This window comes from Protomyctophum bolini (genome assembly GCF_963924005.1).
Source record: "Protomyctophum bolini genome assembly, chromosome: 22".
In the NCBI taxonomy this organism is placed as follows: Eukaryota; Metazoa; Chordata; class Actinopteri; order Myctophiformes; family Myctophidae; genus Protomyctophum; species Protomyctophum bolini.
This window is the reverse complement of record NC_137883.1, coordinates 20,399,038-20,419,785: the sequence shown is the minus strand read 5'-3', so window position 1 is coordinate 20,419,785 and position 20,748 is coordinate 20,399,038. Positions and strand designations below refer to the sequence as shown.

General features: G+C 44.6%; 1 protein-coding gene across 1 annotated transcript in view; it reads left to right on the top strand.

The window, feature by feature from the left end:
* astn2 (astrotactin 2) overlaps positions 1–20,748 on the top strand; it is a gene marked incomplete at both ends in the record, with an annotated part of 472,482 nt that overhangs the window by 395,616 nt on the left and 56,118 nt on the right. The window contains 2 exons of the mRNA XM_080756633.1: positions 14,312–14,445; positions 15,699–15,847. Coding sequence (XP_080612759.1) covers positions 14,312–14,445; positions 15,699–15,847 — 283 coding nt within the window. The remainder of the gene's footprint in view (positions 1–14,311; positions 14,446–15,698; positions 15,848–20,748) is intronic.

Sequence of the window (20,748 nt, the reverse complement as noted above, 5' to 3'; positions counted from 1 at the left end):
TGCAACCAAGTGTAAAATGACTTATACTGGATCTGTTGTCCACTAGTCCCTTCCTAACATTTTAGTCTAGTTTTTATTTGTTGACGAAATTGTCAGTATATTTAGTCTTAGTTTTAGTCACCATAGCATAGTTTTAATTTAGTTTCCATTTCGTTTTCTTCAGTGGAAAAGGTAGTCGACGAACATTTTTCGTCTTAGTTTTAGTCGACGAAAACAACACTGCCTGCAAGAAAGGTAGATATGGAATTGCATCTTCGACGCCCATAGATTTATAAAGGATAGAGTGAGGACTGAGAGCGACAATATAAGTTTCTCAGTGGCGTTTTGAAGCACCCAGAAAGACTGCTGGAAGTACCATTATTATAACTCAATGGCTCGAGCGAGCGGAAGTTGAGAGCGGACCTCCAATTTGAGTTCTGGGTTGATGCACGGTACGCACATGACGTCACTGAATGTCCGTCCACCTCCATGAATGTGCTGCAGTTCCACTTTTGGCCAGTAGGGGTAGTGGCAGCTTCAACGTTGGCCAGCCCTTCTTGGGGCTTGTCGACACGGTTCGTTCGTATAGTCATCTCTGTCGGGTGGAAACCTCATACAGCAAGGTGGGGTCCGGGACCCCCAGGGGTCCTTATGGAGTTCCAGGATGTCCCCAGTTAAATGATAGTTTGGAACCAAATGGACCCTTATGGGTCTCTGTAACTCTATGAGAGTGTACAAATGGAACCAAATGGACCCTTATGGGTCTCTGTAACTCTGAGAGTGTACAAATGGAACCAAATGGACCCTTATGGGTCTGTAACTCTGAGAGTGTACAAATGGAACCAAATGGACCCTTATGGGTCTAACTCTGAGAGGCCCCTTTAACACCTGTTGGTTCCCAATGGGAACCGGTTCAGTTCTTTTTGGTGTTTAGTCCATGAGCCAGAGCTCCAAAATTGAAACGTTAATTATGAACTGAGTGTGCAAAACCATACCTATATTTAGTTATAATCACCATGAAATTTCCCCAATTGAGTACTTACACGAAGACAATTATTTATTGTATTACAAATGTTACATGTTTTAATATGCAAATGAGGCATTATGTAGGAAAATATGCAAAATAGTCGAAAATATGATAAAGCTACTACTGTGGAAGGGTTATCATGTATTCATTTACTTGTATTGATCCTATAAACAATTTAATATAGGGTATAGTTTTCCCACCAATTTTGGAGCTCTGGCTCATGGACTAAAAACCAAAAAGAACTGAACCGTTTCCCATTGGGAACCAACCGGTGGAAAAGGGGTCAGAGTGTACAAATGGAACCAAATGGACCCTTATGGGTCTATAACTGTGAGAGTGTACAAACCTGTTGCTTTTGTGTGTGTGTGTGTGTGTGTGTGTGTGTGTGTGTGTGTGTGTGTGTGTGTGTGTGTGTGTGTGTGTGTGTGTTGGGGGGGGGGGGGGGGGGGTTCACCTATATGTTTCTCTATTGGCCTTTATGAAAACATGATGATGCTGATGATGCGCGCGCCTGAACAAACTGACACAGATGTGCACACACATCCACACACACACACACACACACACACACACACACACACACACACACGCGTGCGTGCGTTACAACCCCCTACCCACACCCACATGGGAACAGACTGGCTCATGCTCCCCCACCGCCCCCCCCCCCCCCCCCCACCCAATCAAGCATCTAATTACCTTGGCTTCTGAAATTTCAGTGGGGCAGCAACAATACCAGAAGAAGACAACAAACACACACACACACACACACACACACACACACAAACAAAGCCCCCTGTACGTGCCGCCCATAGCAAGCACCGCAGCCCCGAAGAAAATGAGGCACAATCAATAGCAGACAGACCCTAGCGGGCTCCATCGATAGATAAACGTGAGGAAGAGCAAAATGTCCTCTTTTTTTTCCCTTATTTTTCTCCCCTCCCGCCCTTCCTCTTTCGCCCCCTTGCCCCCACCCCCCTGGTCTTCTGGAGATGTAGGCCTATGAACAGCAGGGGAAGAACAGCCCAGACTGTAGTGGATTGCTCTGGCAGCCACTCGGCCCCCTCTGAGGTAGCTCGCGGCGGGATTATTAGCTTCTCATTGATGTCATCGACCCCCAGGAGGGCAGGGAGTCCGCCGCTCTCCTCACTTCTCTCTTTCTCATCTTCTCTGGGCTGCAACTGTCACTGCTAACCTGAAACTACGCTTCCATATAGAATGACACACACAATATACCCTGACATCCTCTGTCAAATTGAGTTGTATACTGCATGTGCGCATGGCATGTATTTATGACCACACACACACACACATGTACACACACACACACTACCAATTTTATGTTTGGTTATCCTGACCTCAGTCCCTGCATGCAATCAAAATGGAGGGTGCGTGTGCGTGTGTGCGTGCGTGCGTGCGTGCGTCTATATGAGCCCCTGCCTCGCTAAACTACCTGCATCTTTCAATGCTCTCTTTCTGGCTGCCTGGCTGTTTGACAGGGCATGTCATGTCCCTTTCATGTCAATCTGGTCATTATTGAGCCAAAGGGGGGATTATGTTACTATGTGAAATTACCCTGTCTGCCTCCTTGAGAAATGGCCTATAGTAGAAGGACAGAACGGGGGGGGGGGATGTGGGATGGGTGGGGGATGAGTAGCAGAGTTTAAGGGGGGGAAAGAAAGGGAGCATACATCCAAAGCATCCAGCGTGATGCATGTTTTCATTGTAGCACTGACATGGACCCTCTTGGCTCGGTGTGTGGCTCTGTCAGAGAGGACGACAGTCCTCCCTCTCTCCTTCCCATGTCTCCAGTGGTTCCAGGCCCATTTTGGGGAAGGGGGTGCAGGGGGGGAAGCCATGTCTTTGAGGCTGTTTCGTGTGACACGGACATGAATGAATGCATAGGTTTATCGGCTCGATCTGTAAACTAAATGGCGGTATATCCCCTCAGAGCTTCCATTGATGGGATTCCTGACCCCACCACCGAGCCCCTTGTGAGACTCTGACCTGTTGGAACGCTGGTTCTCAAAGTGGGGTCCGAGGACCCTTGACGGGGATCCAAGGTCCAATGTCTTGACAAACCTTGGCAAAGGCAAAAACAAAAATATAGCCTCCAAGGCCTATATACATATTAATTTGGGGGTGCTTGACATGGAAGTGTTTGAGTAGCACTGACATGCACGCGTGTACTGTGCACGCACGCACGCACACCCTCCACTGTTTTATTGCCAGAGACAAATACCTCAGTGGATAAATAAATAATCCAACGCCAGTGGAGGTTGCCAGCGGCCCTGTGTCCTGTGCTGCCGTGATTGAATTATAGCGGACCTTTTGAACAAATTGGCTGTGAGACTAATGACTCAGAATGCTCTACATCTTGCCGAGTGGGCCCCCTGTCATGCTCACACCATATACCTCCCTTCACCCTCTATTAGGTTCTGTCATGCTCACACCATATACCTCCCTTCACCCCCTATTACACCATATACCTCCCTTCACCCCCTATTAGGTTCTGTCATGCTCACACCATATACCTCCCTTCACCCCCTATTACACCATATACCTCCCTTCACCCCCTATTAGGTTCTGTCATGCTCACACCATATACCACCCTTCACCCCCTATTAGGTTATTTTTCAACCACTGGTGCAACCACTCAAAGGAACAGCAATGTCCGAGTGTCCGTGTTCACCTATGTAACGTTAATGAGCACCAGTATGTACCAGTAGGGGCGCTGTATTACTAAAACAGAAAGAGAGATAGTATTAGTGCTGCACTGTTGCCTGCTAATGAGAGAGAGAGAGAGAGAGAGAGGAGGGGGGGGGGGGGGGAGAGAGAGAGAGGGGAGTTGCACCTATTTTGTCTTTCCTAGCCTTCACCCTGCTCATTCATAAAGCAGTGGTGGAACTCGGACTGTTTTTGCTTAGTATTGGTGTCAAAATATAGTTAAAGTACCACAGGTGAAAGTACACATAATGTAGGCCTAATGTCTCATAATGTCCCTATTTTACATTTAAGTTGTCAAATGTACTTATATGCATAAAGAATCTTTTGAAAATAGCAGATCTACAAGCTCACAACCTATGACCATGACAATCGGGTATTTTCAAATAGCCAAAGTATATAGGGCTGATGTGGTTAATTAATGTTTCGTAATAATAATAATCAAAATCTACAAAGTAACTAGCAACTAATGTATTTAAATAACTATAGGAATAACTAATAACTAATAAAATAGGATATTTGCCTCTGGGATGTAGTGGAGTAGAAGCATCAAATACCACATACCACAACGTTAAACTTAAACATGGCACTTGAGTAAGTTACTTCCCACATCATTTATTATTATTATATATATTTTCAGCTCTTCATTCAAGAGCTGCTTCCTGCATGAGGTGAGCCTCAGACATACGTTTGTTTGATTCACGCTGCCCTTCTAAACTTCACAACTTGGGAAGTGGGGTGAGGTGATGCGAGGAGGGGACTAAGACGTTTATAAGGCAGTGCATGTCTGCTTCTCTCCGTGTAGCCCTGCTCTTTCCCTCTTTTAACCACTTTTTATGTGGCGCCACGAAAAGTAAATGTTTCAAGAATTTAAAGAAATGCATCCTAGACCAGGTGTTCTAGCCTAGACCAGGTGTTCTAGCCTAGACCAGGTGTTCTAGCCTAGACCAGGTGTTCTAGCCTAGACCAGGTGTTCTAGCCTAGACCAGGTGTTCTAGCCTAGACCAGGTGTTCTAGCCTAGACCAGGTGTTCTAGCCTAGACCAGGTGTTCTAGCCTAGACCAGGTGTTCTAGCCTAGACCAGGTGTTCATATCCTATCCTGTACATCACGTTAATGATGATCATGTTAATGATGCACAAACGACTTCTTATAATGGATTATGAAAACATTGCAGCCCTTATTCACTGGACTGTGGAACCATAGGCAACGCATGCTGTCAACAATAAAGCCCAGCGTGAGTCTCTACTCGTGAAATCAAACATCAGTATCTCAGATCCCCTGCTGGTTATACTGGTAAAAAGATTTAGGTGACAAGATTTCACTTAGAAACCAAGACACTTCTATAATTGCCGATGCCAATCTGTTGGCCTAAGTCAAATAATGGTCTATATAACTGGTAAAACATCATGTGTCACTTTACATTTTAGCATTGGATATAAAAAAAAATCTGATATACAAAGCTACATGTACATCTGCTATTTTGAATTGTTCAAAAGTTATTTATTTTTTATCATTTTATGAAAAGGTTTGAGAGCCAGTTGTACAATCGGGGTCTTAATGGAATATTGGCCAGACCAGACACATATAATATTGTTGCAGAGGGCTCTAGTTTCAGGGTTATCCCCATTGACCTAGTCCTGTAGCCCACCACCATCACGCCCTCCCATGTGAGCTGACCCTCCGGCCCGCTCTCTCTCCACTGCCCTTTTTTCCTGGAAGTATACAACTTCTGATCCTGGGTTCCTAGAAACAGCCCCTGTGCTCCGCTGTTAACACCATTAGGCCTCAATGATTCGATGACTCACACAAATGTACACACGCACACACACCCACGCACACATCCGCGTGCACATGCACGCACACACACACACGCACGCACACACACACACACACACACACACACACACACACACACACACACACACACACACACACACAGAGATACACACACACAGAGATACACACACGCAGAGTCACTGTTGATGGCGCTCTGCGTACGCAGACTTGGACCCTTCACCACAACTGGTGATCATCTGATAAATCAATACTGCGGGCCAGCTGGTCATTGTTTTCATGTATTAGCCTCGGAAGATGGACAGTAAATGGCTAGTTTAGACTGGCCAAACAGATTAATACATTAGGGAGGTCACAGTGACCTGCCCTGCCTTCTTGTAAGTCTAAGGCTGCTGCGAAAGTGAGAGATCCAACCGCTGTGTTGGTGCCAGTCAGTCTGCAGGCTCCAAATGATGTCAAGGCTTGGAATTTGTGGCAACAGTTTGCTGCTTTTGCTGATGCTCCGTGGCCTTTGGAGTTCACTGATCTCGTCTTCATGACCAAGACATGAGGTGTGATTACATTTCAGCTCAATTTGGTGGGTATCAATAAGGTCAATGGGGATGAATAGTGGCACATTTTTTGCACAGTGTAATTGTAACCATGTGGGGGCAGCACTGGTTCCCCAGACACAATTTGTGTGTGTACAATATTTATCACCTAAAATGAGCTTATAACAGTGGCATTTCTAAGATTATTTTAGCTTTTTGTTTTGCGTTCTTCCCCCTTTCTGGCCCAAGTTGTACAACATGCCTATGGATCTATATGTGTTCTGGGAAGTGCATGATCTGTGGTTAATCAATATGGTATCCAGTATCATCCTCTGCTCTGCCATGACTCGGCTAATGGCGTTGGACATATGCTCAAAGTACTTTCTCCTGGCCCTGTCTGTTCATCTCACCGAGGGGTTTTCCTCCCTGATGCGGCTTCTTCTTTTTTACCCATGCACCTGCAAGAAGAGACACGTTTCCCACCTTCCACGCTTAGCAGATAACAATCTCATGCACACGTTTATTCGTTTTCTTATTCTGCCTTTTTTCCCTATTGTCTTCTAAGTTTTACCTCCTTTACTACCACCTCCTACACCCCCTCCCCTCCCCCACCTCACCACCCCTTCTCTTAACCACAATTAGATTCTGTGTTTATCCAGCGGAGACTAGCTTGCATTTCTGCTCAAACATAAATATGGTGGTAATCGCTTTGTCTATTTTTCACATGTGCAGCCATGCAGTCAAGCGCACAGACCCGTATGGGGTTTTTCTAGGAATCCGGTGGTAAATGCATCGTGGTCCATGTGGTCTCTCTCTCATGCCCCCCCCCCCCCCCCCCCCCCAGCAGCGAAGGTCATTTCTCATTTCTGGTGTTTGTCTATAGTCTGTGTGCGTGCACGGGTCCGTGGTGTTTGTCTGTGGTCTGCTTCCCATTGACAAAAGGTGGCGAGACCCTCACTGTTATTGGTTTCTGCCAGCAGTTATAGCCACATGGCTTCAAAAGAGGGGACTGGGAGAGCCATGCAATAACTCCCCCCGTTTTCTAGAGGGCTTCCGAAACATTTCAGCTTGAGACCCAAAAGAAAGACTTGTATCTGGACCCAGACTTACTTAATATACTTGTCCATACCCATCCAGGGATATTGGCACCCAAAATATGTGCAGTTTGGGTTATGTGCTGTGGATAAGGGATTGAAAGTAACTTTGTACTTGATACCTGGCTGCACCAGCACGCTGGAAAATCCTGGTCTTTTTCATCGACATATTACCGTTCCTGGTGAAAGGTTTCGTCTTCTCAGTCTGGGATAGCATAAGCGTGTGCATGTGCTTGTGGGGGCTTCTGGGGAAGCCTGACGACGGGGGCAATTCTGCAAATTCACCTCATGGTCAGTCATTTTGGATCAATATAATTACTCTACTACATTTTTTTATTTTGATTTAGTATTTAGTATTCAGTATTACAAAATGCACAATAACCAAATAAGCCCTAGTTTATACTTCAGCTCCTCTACAACAGCGGAGAGCCACTATAGAGGGTATGCACGTGACATCATAGTACCCGTAAGTTATGCGGGAACGCCTACTGAGTGGCAAACAACTACTTTATGGCCTTGACAGCCCATACATCCAAACTGAAAAGTTAAACGACGTATGATAAACTCACTTTGCCACTCGATTTGCAACTTGATTTGCCACTCACTTTATGCATACACACAGGGCCGCTTTTAGGGTAGATCGAATGGTGCCGCGGCACTAGGCCTCGCGCATGCGAGGCCTCGCGCTAGGCAGCGTTTTTTTCTTTTTTTTTTAGAAACACTTTCCATCTCAGAGTCAGAGCTAAAATATAGGCAGCTACGCACGGCGGCTAGAGGCCCGAGAGTTCTCCCTGCATCGCAGTTCGCAGCCCGTTCCGTCGCAGTTGATTTTTCACCTATTTAATCTGCGGTCGGTTGGGGGGCCTCCGACGGCCGCGCGTCGCCTCCTCCATTCAACCGCCGTCACTTCTTCATCCTACCGTTAAGCGACACCCGGCTGTCCGGTCGTGGGCCCCCCTGTTGTCCCCCTCTGCGCTGCGCTGTGCCGGCTTGCGCTGCAGAATTAGAGCAGATCTACAAGCTCACAATGCGTTGAAGCGCGACGCGTTGTGAGCTTGTAGATCGGCCGCACCACCGCGCAACGCATGCAGTCGAATTATACACACAATGGAATCGAAACAAAAACAACTGAACACATGTAGGCTAATTGAGTGTACAACGGCTCCGCTCACAATCAAAACGACTCGTCACTCGAGTGAAGTGTAAAGGTATGCTGTCATGTCATGTAGGACTGTGTGTGGACAAAAAAAGTTTTATTTCAAATAATTTGTCACGCATGGACCGACGACCTCTCTCTCTCTCTCTCTCTCTCACTCTCTCTTTCAGTCTCTCTCTGTCAGTCCAGTCAGTCAGTGTCATGATTTCACAATTTTCAAATTGAATTTTGATCGATCACAAACTGTCTGCAGGCAATCAAGCAAATGTGATACTTAATATTTATAACAAATAACAGCAACACAAGCAAGCAGCTGTTCATTTTACTTGTATAACCAGTAAGTTGAGCTGCATTGCAGGGCAGACTGGTTGGGTGGTGGTTTTATATCAGTTTATGATCAGGGCAACAGGTTTGTGTTCCATTGGTATTCGTTGTAGAGTAGAGTAATACATAGACAAGTTAAATTGCTCATATAGATCATCAGACAGTGTCAGCCCCAGAGACCCCTCCTGTGACAGCTTGCTTGACATGACTCATGTCATGTTAATTGTTAACTATAGCTTCCTTACAACAAATAAAATAACATAATGTGGAGGACCACAATCTCTGCATTCACACTGTTAAGCTGCTAAATTAGGCAGTGCATGTCAATTTCTTACTCATTGGAGATGAGAACCTGGCATATAATATCTGTAGGAAAGTGAAGGCAAAAGTAAGTATTAATTAATTAATTCAAAACATTTGCGCGTGCTTTCCCCCGACATCTCGCACAGGGCCTCGCATTTCTCCCAGACGCCCCTGCATACACATACCCTCTATAGCCGATCTACAAGTTCACAACGGCTGGTGATCAATTATGTTGTGAGTTTGTAGATTTTTTGCAGACTTTCTGTAGAGGGGAAAAGTGGTCCAATTACAGAGCTAACTCGGATCCAGTTTACCAAGTCTAGAGGGTTGAAGTGATTAAGTAACAGTCTGGAGTAATGCTTCTTCTCATTTTGGTATGCATTCCTGTCTTCTTTCCTCCTCACACTCTGTCCCGTGCAGTTCCTTCCATTTAGGTCTGTTGTGTTCTGAGAACTTATTACCACTGAGAGTGGCACTGGAGGGGAGTCACTCACCCTGAAAGACGGCTTCAGCTTATAGCTAAAGAACCAAGTGTTCTGGAAGTGTCAACATCCTCATCTGCACCTTGCTCTTTATTAAGCAACACTGTCTGCTATAGATATAGAATATATTCCCAAATTCATCTCAAATGTGTCTTCGACTAATATCAGCCCATGCAAAATCTTCTTTAGCATTCTCTAACGAAAGGGGGAGCAAATCAATCACTATTTTGTGTGTGTTTGCGTGTGAGTGCGTGCGACCGTGCGTGCGTGTGCGCACGTGCGTGCAGGGCATGGACAAACGGAGAATCCCTTTAAAGATAATTTGCAGTGTGGTCAGTTTCTTTCCCCACCAGTGAGTGAATGTCATGGTTTATTGGGAGCAAAGGAGACGCATTCTTTTGGCTTTGTTATCAAGACGCCTGGTGCCCGGTGATAATGTTTCTGCGTTGGTTCCGGTGTCTCTGCTAGGCATTTTTGCAATAGCGATCAAGCGCATCTTGCGTTGTCTGCGTGGAGAGGCACTGCCAACCAATTAGAACACATAAATAACTAAGTGCTCCATTGATCCGCGGTGTGACGGGGGGAGCCAGAGTGCCTGCAAACTCCACTGAACTCTCTCCCAGCCATGTCTTAGGCCTCTGGGAAAGTATACGGATGTTATTCTTTATCACTTTTACAGTGATATTGGCATTTTTCTGCCTTTTAGAGGCTGACTGAGACCTTTGTGTGTGTGTGTGTGTGTGTGTGTGTGTGTGTGTCTCTCTGTTGATGAAGCAGCACAAAATCAAACAAATTGTAGGGAGATGACGTTGGTAGCCGCCAATGCCTCCGGCTTGGCACTATTTCTTCTTAATTAGATTGAACTGCTAGTAGTATATATACCCTTCCTTGGCTGAAAAACCTTTAGTCTTAGGAGACAGACCATTTTCCCCTCTATTCATCTCAGCCTTTATATCTCTACATTTGTGTTTTCATTTGTGCGTCTCTCTCTCTCTCTCTCTCTCTCTCTCTCTCTCTCCCTCCCTCCCTCTCTCTCACACACACACACACACACACACCGTGGCACGCACGCACGCAAGGACCTTTCCACATCCACCATTCCCAATTAACGAAGGCACGAACATTTCAGTGACATCAGTGGTCTTAACACAGAGATTTTCAACCCCCAGTTTGATTTGCATTAGGCCACAGACCCCCATTCGGTACCTTATTTAACTTTGTATTATCTGTGGGACCCCGATATACAGTTCTGGGTTGCAGCAAAATTCACGGTACACCTAGTTTGTTATTAGACAGAAGTTATACCCTAATTTTACACAATTATCCCTACATTATGGTCTTATATGAAATCGCCTAAGACCTAACAAAACCTAATGACATGCTTTTATTTCATGTTATTTCCGTTTACTAGCAGGGACGTTATATATGTCTTCCCAAACATCGACTGTTCCCAAAGGAAGCTTTTCCTCATGTAAAATATTTTACATAACATGTTTTCTGCCAGAACTTTCACATGGATATGAAACTAGAGGACAATATCTGACTCAAAGTCTTAGGAATTGTGTATACACGAAGTGCTACAAGTTTACATGCTGACGTGGTCAGTCTGCTAACTGCTCTGATAGGACTGATATATGGCTGTGTATTTGGAATACATGAAATGTATGTAAGATTACAGACATAGGGCTTTTAACAATATTGGAAAGGTGATGATTAGGAAAGCCAGACAATAATGGCAATATGGCAATGACAATACTTTTGGCTGGTATGAGCGTCACATAAAAACGAAACCAAGAGTGACAAGTAAAATTGTAATGCACTTGTCCAGGACAAGCCTTAATGTCAAGCCACTTTTTTTTTTCATTGATATTTTTTATAGATGGAAGTGCATTTATAGATTTTCATAGATTTTTTTCATAGATGTTCAATGATTTTTTTCATTGATTTTTTTACCAGCTGCTATGCAATAGAGCGTCGCAGTCCCACCCCCTCGAGAGACCCGGAAAATAATACTCATGTTCATTTTCCTCATAGACTTGAGTTGTGACAAATCATGACAATAAACATAATGTTTTGGGCGGAACAAATAATTAGAAATAAGAAAAAACTTTTGTTGTTTTTCTTCTTTGTAATTATTTGTTTGGTCCAAAATATTGTGTTTGTTGTCATGATTTGTCACAACTCGAGTTGGCTTTGTACGACGCTTATAAGGTCTTTAAATAAATACTTTTGGAAATGTCTAAGGGGAAAATGCATTGGGAATTATTTCCTGGGCCTGGCGTCGTCATGAAAGGGGGCGGGACTGCGACGCTCTATAGCAAGCTGAGTCTATGGCCGTTTCTCAATACCCGAAGTTGGGAAGTTCAGACTTGCGTCCTTGGGAGTTCAGACTAGCAAGTTGGCCTCGGGAGTCCATACTTCCGAGGACGGGAGGACGCGAGTACGGTGATTCTGAGGATTGGAATAGCAGCGTACTTGGTGACATCACCATCTCAGCTTGCTTCACCCAAATTGACCAATCACCGCATTGCTACTGTGAACATGTTCAGCGCAGATCTACAAACTATCAACACGTCACATCACAAGCAATTTCCAGTGAAAAGTCTGCTCCGCAGTAGACTTGGTAAAGTGGGCGGATCAAGTTAACATCCGGGGATTTGGTCTGTACTTGGCCAAATGTGAACTTGAGAATTGGAATGGTACTTGGTTGGCGACTGATGACGTTTCACGAGTTCACAAGGACGGCCTATAATCGATGTGTAAGCTAGTCCAGCTAGTTTTCTCATTGGCTGACATATGTGCGCACCGCAAATATGTCCCGGCGGAAACGAACGACTCGGAAAATCCGCGTTTGAGAATTTTGGTTCCTACCTGTCCTTTTATTCATTGATTCTTTTTATTGATTTTCATTGATTTTTTTTTATTGATTTTTTTTCATTCGTTTTTTTAATTGATTGTTTTTATTGATTCTTTTATAGATTTTTTAATTGATTTGATTTTTTGGAAGTACATTCACAAAAAACGCCGGGACAACGCTCCTCACGTCCCAAACTCTTCTCCCTTCTGGCTCCAATACTATGGAATGCACTTCCCGTTGCAATCAGAACCGCAGACTCACTCCCAATCTTCCGCCGTAGTCTGAAAGCCCACCTCTTCAGACTCCTTTTTTTTTTTATAAAGTATATTTATTGGGGTTTTCTTTTAAAGACATTTTAGCCGCCCCGTAGCACTTGCAAAGGTTCAACTTATGTAACTTAAATAGCATTTTATGTATAGTAGTACTCTATAGTGTATATTCATTGTTTTATTCCACTGTTAGGTTCCTTAACAGTGGAATATAGATATTCCACTGTTAGGTTCTTAGCTTGGACTAAAATGTGTAAAAGTATTTTTAAAATAGCTGACATTGTGAGCTTGTAGATCAGCTATATATTTTCAAATGGCCGAAATGTATATAGGGCTGAAGTGGTTAATGTATGTTTTGTAATAATAATCAAAAATCCCCCTGGCCAGCCGGGGCGCCTGATGGAGGGGAAAGGAACTGGTTGGAATAACGTGTTCATTCCACGCGCTACGTCCAACCAGGGAAACTCCCCCCTGTCAGGTGTAAAGGAGCAACTTGGACACTCAGGCATGAAGGAAGCATGAGTCCGTTGCTCTCCCCATGTCCCCCATATATGGGGACTAGGTTGGTGGAGGGTGTGTAGAGCCCAGGATCACATTAGATGATTGACACAGGGGTGAAAATGGGTTACAAAATCGTGGGATAAAAATATATATTAAAAAAATAATAATAATAATCAAAATCTACAAAGTAACTCGTAACTAAATTAATATGGGAATACTCAAGTAAAGTACAAATTTGTACGTAAACTTCAACACTTTTCAACCTATCTGCAATTGGTCCACTCCTCACTTATGTTCATGATAGAATAGCACCATTTATTTCTAGTCCGTCTGTGTCTCATAGGAGGGCTGTGGGCAGTTCAGAAACACCTCTTCCAGTCACATCATCAATGGGCAAATGGGGGATCCAAGCTAATAGAAACCGCAGGCTTTCTATTTCTGAAAGGTTACCATGCTATAATGGAAGCCATCGTTATGGCGATAATAAGTGATAATAAAAATCTAAATATTAAAAGAAAATATGCGATGATGTCACTGGAAAACGGATTTCTGAACTGCCCACAGTCGTCCTATATGAGACATGGACCGAGCAGGGGGAAAAAAGTGCTATTTTATCATGAACATTTGTGACAACAAAGAAGATAGGTTGAAAATGAGTGAAGTCGACCTTTTAAGTACAACTGTGAGGTATTTGTACTTAGCGTGAGCATTCCCATATCACTTCAGTTACTATAGTTACATTGTAGATTTTGATTATTATTACAAAACCTAAAGTAACCACTTCAGCCCTATATACATTTTGTCCTTGATCTACAAGCTCACAATGTTGTCAGCTGTACAGTAAGTACAGTACTTGAGTGAATCATGTACTTAGTTACTTTCCACCACTGCACACTGACATCATAGACACACCCCTCTGCCTCTTCCAGCAGAGAGGTGAGAAAGCTGTGTGTGTGTGTGTGTGTGTGTGTGTGTGTGTGTGTGTGTGTGTGTGTGTGTGTGTGTGTGTGTGTGTGTGTGTGTGTGTGTGTGTGTGTGTGTGTGTGTGTGTGTGTGTGTGTGTGTGTGTGTGTGTGTGTGTGTGTGTGTGTGTGTGTGTGTGTGTGTGTGTGTGTGTGTGCGTGTGTGTGCGTGTGTGTGTGCGCGCCATCGAAATGGCGAGGCGGAGACGCACACGCAGACCTACCACATGAGTCAGCGATGGCGAGGGGAGAGGGAGGAGTACATATACCAAGAGATAATTGCATTTTTCTCACCTGTTACTTTTCGCAGGCCTTCAAGAGTGCCACGATGAGCTCATACTGGTGTGCCGGAAAGGGCGATGTCATCGACAACTGGTGTCGGTGTGACCTGAGTGCCTTGAGCAAAGACGGCCTGCCCAACTGCAGTCCCCTGAGGCAGCCCATGTGAGTAGGAGCAGGACTGTTGACCTTCCCTAGGCCGATTGCACACACACACCATCGATTATCTGCTTAGTGATTATTCTATTGATTGTAAAGACAAATATTGTACTTCCACTACATTTCTGGGAAGGGACCCATGGGATACAAACATACGAGTCAATAATGCGTTGTATAGCTTTGTGGTCGCTGTGTGCGCTTGTGGATCGGCCCTAAAATATTAAATAATGCTGACATGTTTGAATTGTTCCTCGTTTTGCTGGGGACCCCCTGGATGCTTGCCAATTGAAGAAACTAGAGTACAAGTTCACCAACGTTGAACACAAGAGGCAAGGGATGCGAATTTGAACGGGAGTCAAATATTTAATTTCTTTGCTGCCGGGTGGAAACCTCATAATGTCCAAAAAAACGTAACTTTTTAAAAGTATTATTTTACTAACATTTTTAAAATGTTGACTATAATTGATTGGCTACTTTTCACACTGTGAAAAATGTGACACTCGTGTACGACGATGACATATAGGGCCTTCATTTACGAACAAAACAAACGTAAAAAGTTGAAACGCTGATATACGAGCGTTCTGCCTGGCGGCGACGATTTGCACATTGCACACCATTGCGACCATAAACTAAACCAGGCATAAGTCCTCCAAGGATATAGTCGTTGAAGATGTGTGCCACGAGCTCAGTCCCAAAGGTTCTAATTGCTGTCAGTCAGCCTCAACACCCACTCCAGAAAGAACATGAGGTTCTGCTCTCTCACCTACGGTGACTTAATAATAGTCAGGGGACTATGTTGTCTGAGTCATACCCTTCAGCCACTGTTTCCCCCCCGATAACTTTCATTGAGAAACAGAATAAATGTGGAGCTGCTACAACAGTTCGACTAGAAAGATGTGTCAAAGAATGCAGAAAGTAATCCCAACGATAAGCCTCTCCGACCTGCTTACTTGCTGCTTTATTTTATTTAGTATTTCCATGACTTTTATGCTTCGTTTGAGAAGCATAAAAGTTTGAGAACCACTGGTTCTCAAACTCCGCTCCTCGCTCCGCTCACATGCTCTGGTGGGGACATGCGATGCGAAAATGCGATGGTCCGACATGCGCTGCTCCCGTGCTTGCGGTTATGGTTAGGTTAGGGATTGAGGTTTCGGATCAATAGTATGTCGGAACTAAAGCCTGTACCCAATGCTTCAATCTTGAGATTTAATTTTGGCTTTAATCCATGCTTCCTCTCTGTCGTGTCCCCTGCTGTATAGCTTGCGCCTCGCACCTCACCTGGAGCCCTCCAGCAGCATGGTGGCGCTAGAGTGGACGGACGTGGAGCCTCTGATCGGATGCAAGGTCTCCGACTACATCCTGCAGCACAAGCGGGTGGAGGACCCCTCCGAGGCAGAGATCTACACGGGTAAGACGCCTTTTATTTCTGGCGAATAGATCGGTCTGTATATCACTGGTTCCCCAAACATTGGGTGGGTTGTTAGTGTCGGGACAAACACCAACAACAACTAATACAATGATGTTAAGCATTATAATGTCTTCTGCATAAAATAAAAAAATATTTATTTTTAACAATCATGAAGAACTTATAGATTTAACATTTTGTAAAACAAATTAAAATATTGTTGGGGTACTACTGGCCAATCTGGACTGGAGGGGCACAAAGTTCAATCTGGGTGGGCATTACACCCCAATGCCCCCCTGTAGAGCCGCCACTGGACCCCCCACCCTGGCGGTCGGAAGTTGAGGCAGTTGATTTAGTTTGACTAGGTTCCACAGATTGTGAAAATCTACAAGTTCACAACATCTCACAACCCGAGGCATTGTGAGCTTGTAGATCAGCTATTTTCACAATGTTTGCCTCTTTCTTATTATATGTGACAATTTGACGAGTTTTTAATAGTATAGTTTTTTTGGTTACTTTTGACTCAGTAAGGTCTTTTTGAGTGGTGCTAGCCACTCCTATAGACAACTAGGTGTGTCCCTGTGTGTCTGTCCGTCCAAGTAGACAACGGAAATAGCGTTTGTTGACTACCAAGTGTCACTGTTGCACGCACGCACGCATGCACGCACGCAGGGAGGAGGGCATCTTTTGAGCTACAGTATTAAAAACATCATAAAAAGTCCTTAAATTGAGACACCCCCCCTGCGGGACAGGAAGGCATGACCTGACAGACGAAAGATTAGGCTGCATGCCACATGGGGGCAGGGCTCAGATCAGTGTGACACCGGTTCGATTCTAGCTGGAACATTTGCTGACAGTCATGCCGCTATACTCTCTCCGCACTTCGTCTCTCTCTCTCTCTCTCTCTCTCTCTCTCCACTGTCAATAAAAGCTGTTAAAAATATTCGATTTAGTCGATTATAAAAAATACTCTCTTTAGAATGTTCTTTTCATATCCACTCGTTGATAAAGACATATAAGAAATGTAAAAAGTCTCGCTATTGGCTCTATAAAGTGTCAGTTTGCATACATCCTCTCAGTGATTTGCTTGGTCCTTAGATGAGGAGGAGGAGGACGTCAAAGGAAGATGAGTGGAGGAGGAGGACAGAGGACAGTGCAGGGCAATTTGACAGGCGCCGTAAATGGTGATGACCCCCAAGTCTAGCTGGTGGTGGTGGTGGTGTGGGGGGAGAGAGAGGTGGGGGTGGGGGGGTTTGAGTCAGAGGCTGGGGTGATATGAATTTAATAACGCTGGAGAAATGAGGTGATCTGGAAGTAGCCGGCTGTAGTCATTGGGCAGCGTGGACAGGCCCATCCATCACCCCTGGGAGGGCTGCCTATGAAAGATTGGCCACCAACAGTGGTGGAAAAAGTACTCACTTGTACTTGAGTAAAAAAGTATCAATACTGCAGTATAGAAATGCTGATCTGTTACAAGTAAAAGTATAAAAGTATTGGCATAAAACATTTTTTTTAACGTACCAAAAGTAGAAAGTACTTACTATGCAGAATGTATTCGAAGGTTTTTGAATGGATTCGAATATTTTGAAAATAGCAGATTTACAACTTGTATTATGTCGTGAGGCCAACACACTGTGAGCTTGTAGATTGGCTATTTTCAAATGGCCGAAATGTATCCAGGACTGAAGTGGTTATTTAAAAAGAAATGTCTTTTTGACCTGAACAGCTTGTGTGGTAGGTGGCCTTACTTCAGTGCATGCAAGTGTAAGTATAGCGATCCCACAGTGTAGAACTACTCAGTCTGAAATCCCTGTTACACGAGTAAAAGGACTAAAGTATTGGTATCAAAGATCAGGTTTTACAGAAACCTAAAGTACAATATTTGCCTGGGAATCTGGGATGTAGTGGAGCAGAAGTACAAGGTAAAATGGAAAATAAAATTTAAATAAAAGTAAAGAATCACACCTGTATGAAGTGAGGGGCGCTCTTATCATCATACATCATCTCATTCCGGCCAATCACAATTTGCGTCCTCACCTTCGTCTTCAATGTTTGTGTTTTCACAATGTTTGTGTTTAAACAAACCCTCAAAGCTGGACATATAGGAGGGGCTAGCGCTCCTCAAAAGGAATTAAGTCATAATACAGTACAGCACCTGAGTAAATGTACTTGGTTACTTTCCCCCACGGGCCACAGACGAGGTGTAGTGCAAAGGGGCAGATGGCGAGGCTGACTCACCCCATTGTGTGCGCCAGTCACCACCATAAATCTCATTCCGCTGGAAGACGGCGTCATTCACATTTCGGAGTCGCTGTCTTTTGTCCTTTACGTCGTCTCTGGATTTAATTCTCAGTCATGGCTTTGCGTCTTTCCTGTCCACGTCTGAGAAAAGTTGGAATGACGTAGGTTATCAGTGGGACTGTCGTTAGTTATTATGTGCGTCTTAAAGCAGCCGTTCTCATTGTCATCTCAAAGACCCCCAAGGCCCTCCTTTTGGAGAGGCCGGTCATTTGTAGGCCCCTCACAACCAACTTGCGCGCATGCCTTGTAGGCTGCCAAAGATAAAAACTCAAAGTTTACATCTGTAGCCTAGCTGTGAGATGGTCTGCTCTATTGCTGTTGAAATTTCAGCACTGGAGAAAGTCTTCCTCCAGGACCGGACGTTTAGTTCAACCGTCTGGGCACCTAGGCTGCCAAGCTAGCCGGACGATGTGCTGCGGGTTCGACTCCCGAGCCCGCTCGAACTGCGCTGCTCCCGTGCTTGCTATTATGTTTAGGTTAGGGTAGAGAATGGTTGTCGATGTCGGACTAATGACTGTCTAGAACACACACACACACACACACACACACACACACACACACCCACACACACACACACACACACACACACACACACACACACACACACACACACGTATGGTGTTCCGTATCAATTACAGTACCCCTTACTGACAGTAACAGTCAGTAATAAACAGTTGGTAATAATGTCCTCAGAAACTGCTACAGATTCAGAGTCAGGTCGAACCCAGCACAGGGATACCCCAGTTCTCACACAGAGGTCATGGAGGTCAGGCCAATCTGACGACACCCCAAACCCAATAGCATGTGAGTCCATTTTAAGGTTGGGCTTTCTTCTAAACCCCACGAAACTTGGCTCGCCCTCTGCTGCCAGTGGCACTTTACCCCGTTTCATATCTAGAAACACGCACACACACACGCACGCACGCATGTGTATGTGCGCGCATACACACACACACACACACACACACACACACACACACACACACACACACACACACACACACACACACACACACACACACACACACACAATTTTAATATCGGTAATCAGTGGTGTAGGACCAAAGGCATGGGGGTCGGGGTGTATGTAACTCATGCAGATTGGTGGGGGTGGGTCCATGTATACAGTCCTTTTCAGTTGGAAACATCTTTTTGGGATCATCTCATAAACTGTAAAACCATGAGCCCTCGTGCGTGGCTCTCATTTGAACTGGAGAGAAGATGGAATCAAAAACCTCCCATTGTTCTGCAGAACTATGCGGTGATCAGACTGCTGATACAAACTTGGAAGCATGGATTTGTGTGGAGTCTAGGGAATTCTTAACCACGCTCACCCTGGCCTCACTATTCTGGGGGTGTCAATTTGGGGGAGGGGAGGGGAGGGGGGCGGAGATTATTAAAATAGTCTTAAAATGTTCAACAACAACAAATAAACAAGCTCATAATGCATCGCGATACAACAATCTTGTACCGCAGATCTGTATTTATTTCCCACACGCCTTGAAGTATAACACAGGTGGTTAATCAGAGTCAGACTAATCAATTTAGTTGATACAGTTTTAGTGCTTAGTTTTTATTTCATTTTAATTTGGTTTTCCTTAGTGAAAACAGGTAGTCGGACATTTCTTGTCATAGTTTTAGTCGACAAAACTAGTACAAGTGAAAGTTTGTTCAGTCACATTTGTAATTGAGTTAAAGTACCGGAGAACTTGCTTTTAAAACTACTTCAGTATTCAGAATTATCATCATAACGTAAAATAATATTCATTGTCAATGGGAATGTAATTTGTGTAGGACCAAAATAGCCTATTTGCTCGTCCACAGATATCTTTGTTTGTTTGTGTAAGATGAAAATCTACACTAATTGCTGAATATAGGAAGAGCAGATCTCAAGTCTACATTTGCCAGGGGAACTTTCACTTGCAGTCGAGTAACATTTGACCAGGAGGAGTCTAACTATATACTTTGACTCAGGAAGTACTGCAGTTCAGTACTTTGTCCACGGCTGCTTATCTTATTATCTTACCATCTTTGTTGTTTTGTCCTTTTGCCCAACCGAGTGTTGTTGATGCTTCAGGGTGATACGGGTGGTCTGCAGCCCCCCCCCCCCCCCCCCCCCCACACACACACACACACACACACACATCTGTGCAAACCATCAGCACCGAGAAGCTCCATCCCCCTTAGATCTGCCCACTGAGCAGTGGGTTGTATAGGTTCGTAAAAGAGTCATCATTTCTTAAGCGGCAGTCCCGTCTCCCTCGCAAATCTTCTGTTTGAGGTCAGCGGCGACCAGGAGATGGATTGGCGCCGCCTTTGATGTGGTCAGACAGCAGTTCAGTCTTCCATGTCCATAAATCCAGCTCTTTATGCATGGCGGGATCATCCCCAGGCTTTCCCCTTGTCCTGTCCCTACAGGTAAGAGAGGCAAAGTGCCTCTCTTAACCACCTGAACCCTCCCATCCCTATTCTCGGGCTTACATTTTGACCCAAAGATATCCGTTGATAGAAGCTTGTGGATCGGCAATTTTTTGTCAAAGAGTTTTGGTGTGTCCTAGAATAGAACCCCGCAACTTTCAACTTCTATTCCAGACTTTTACTTG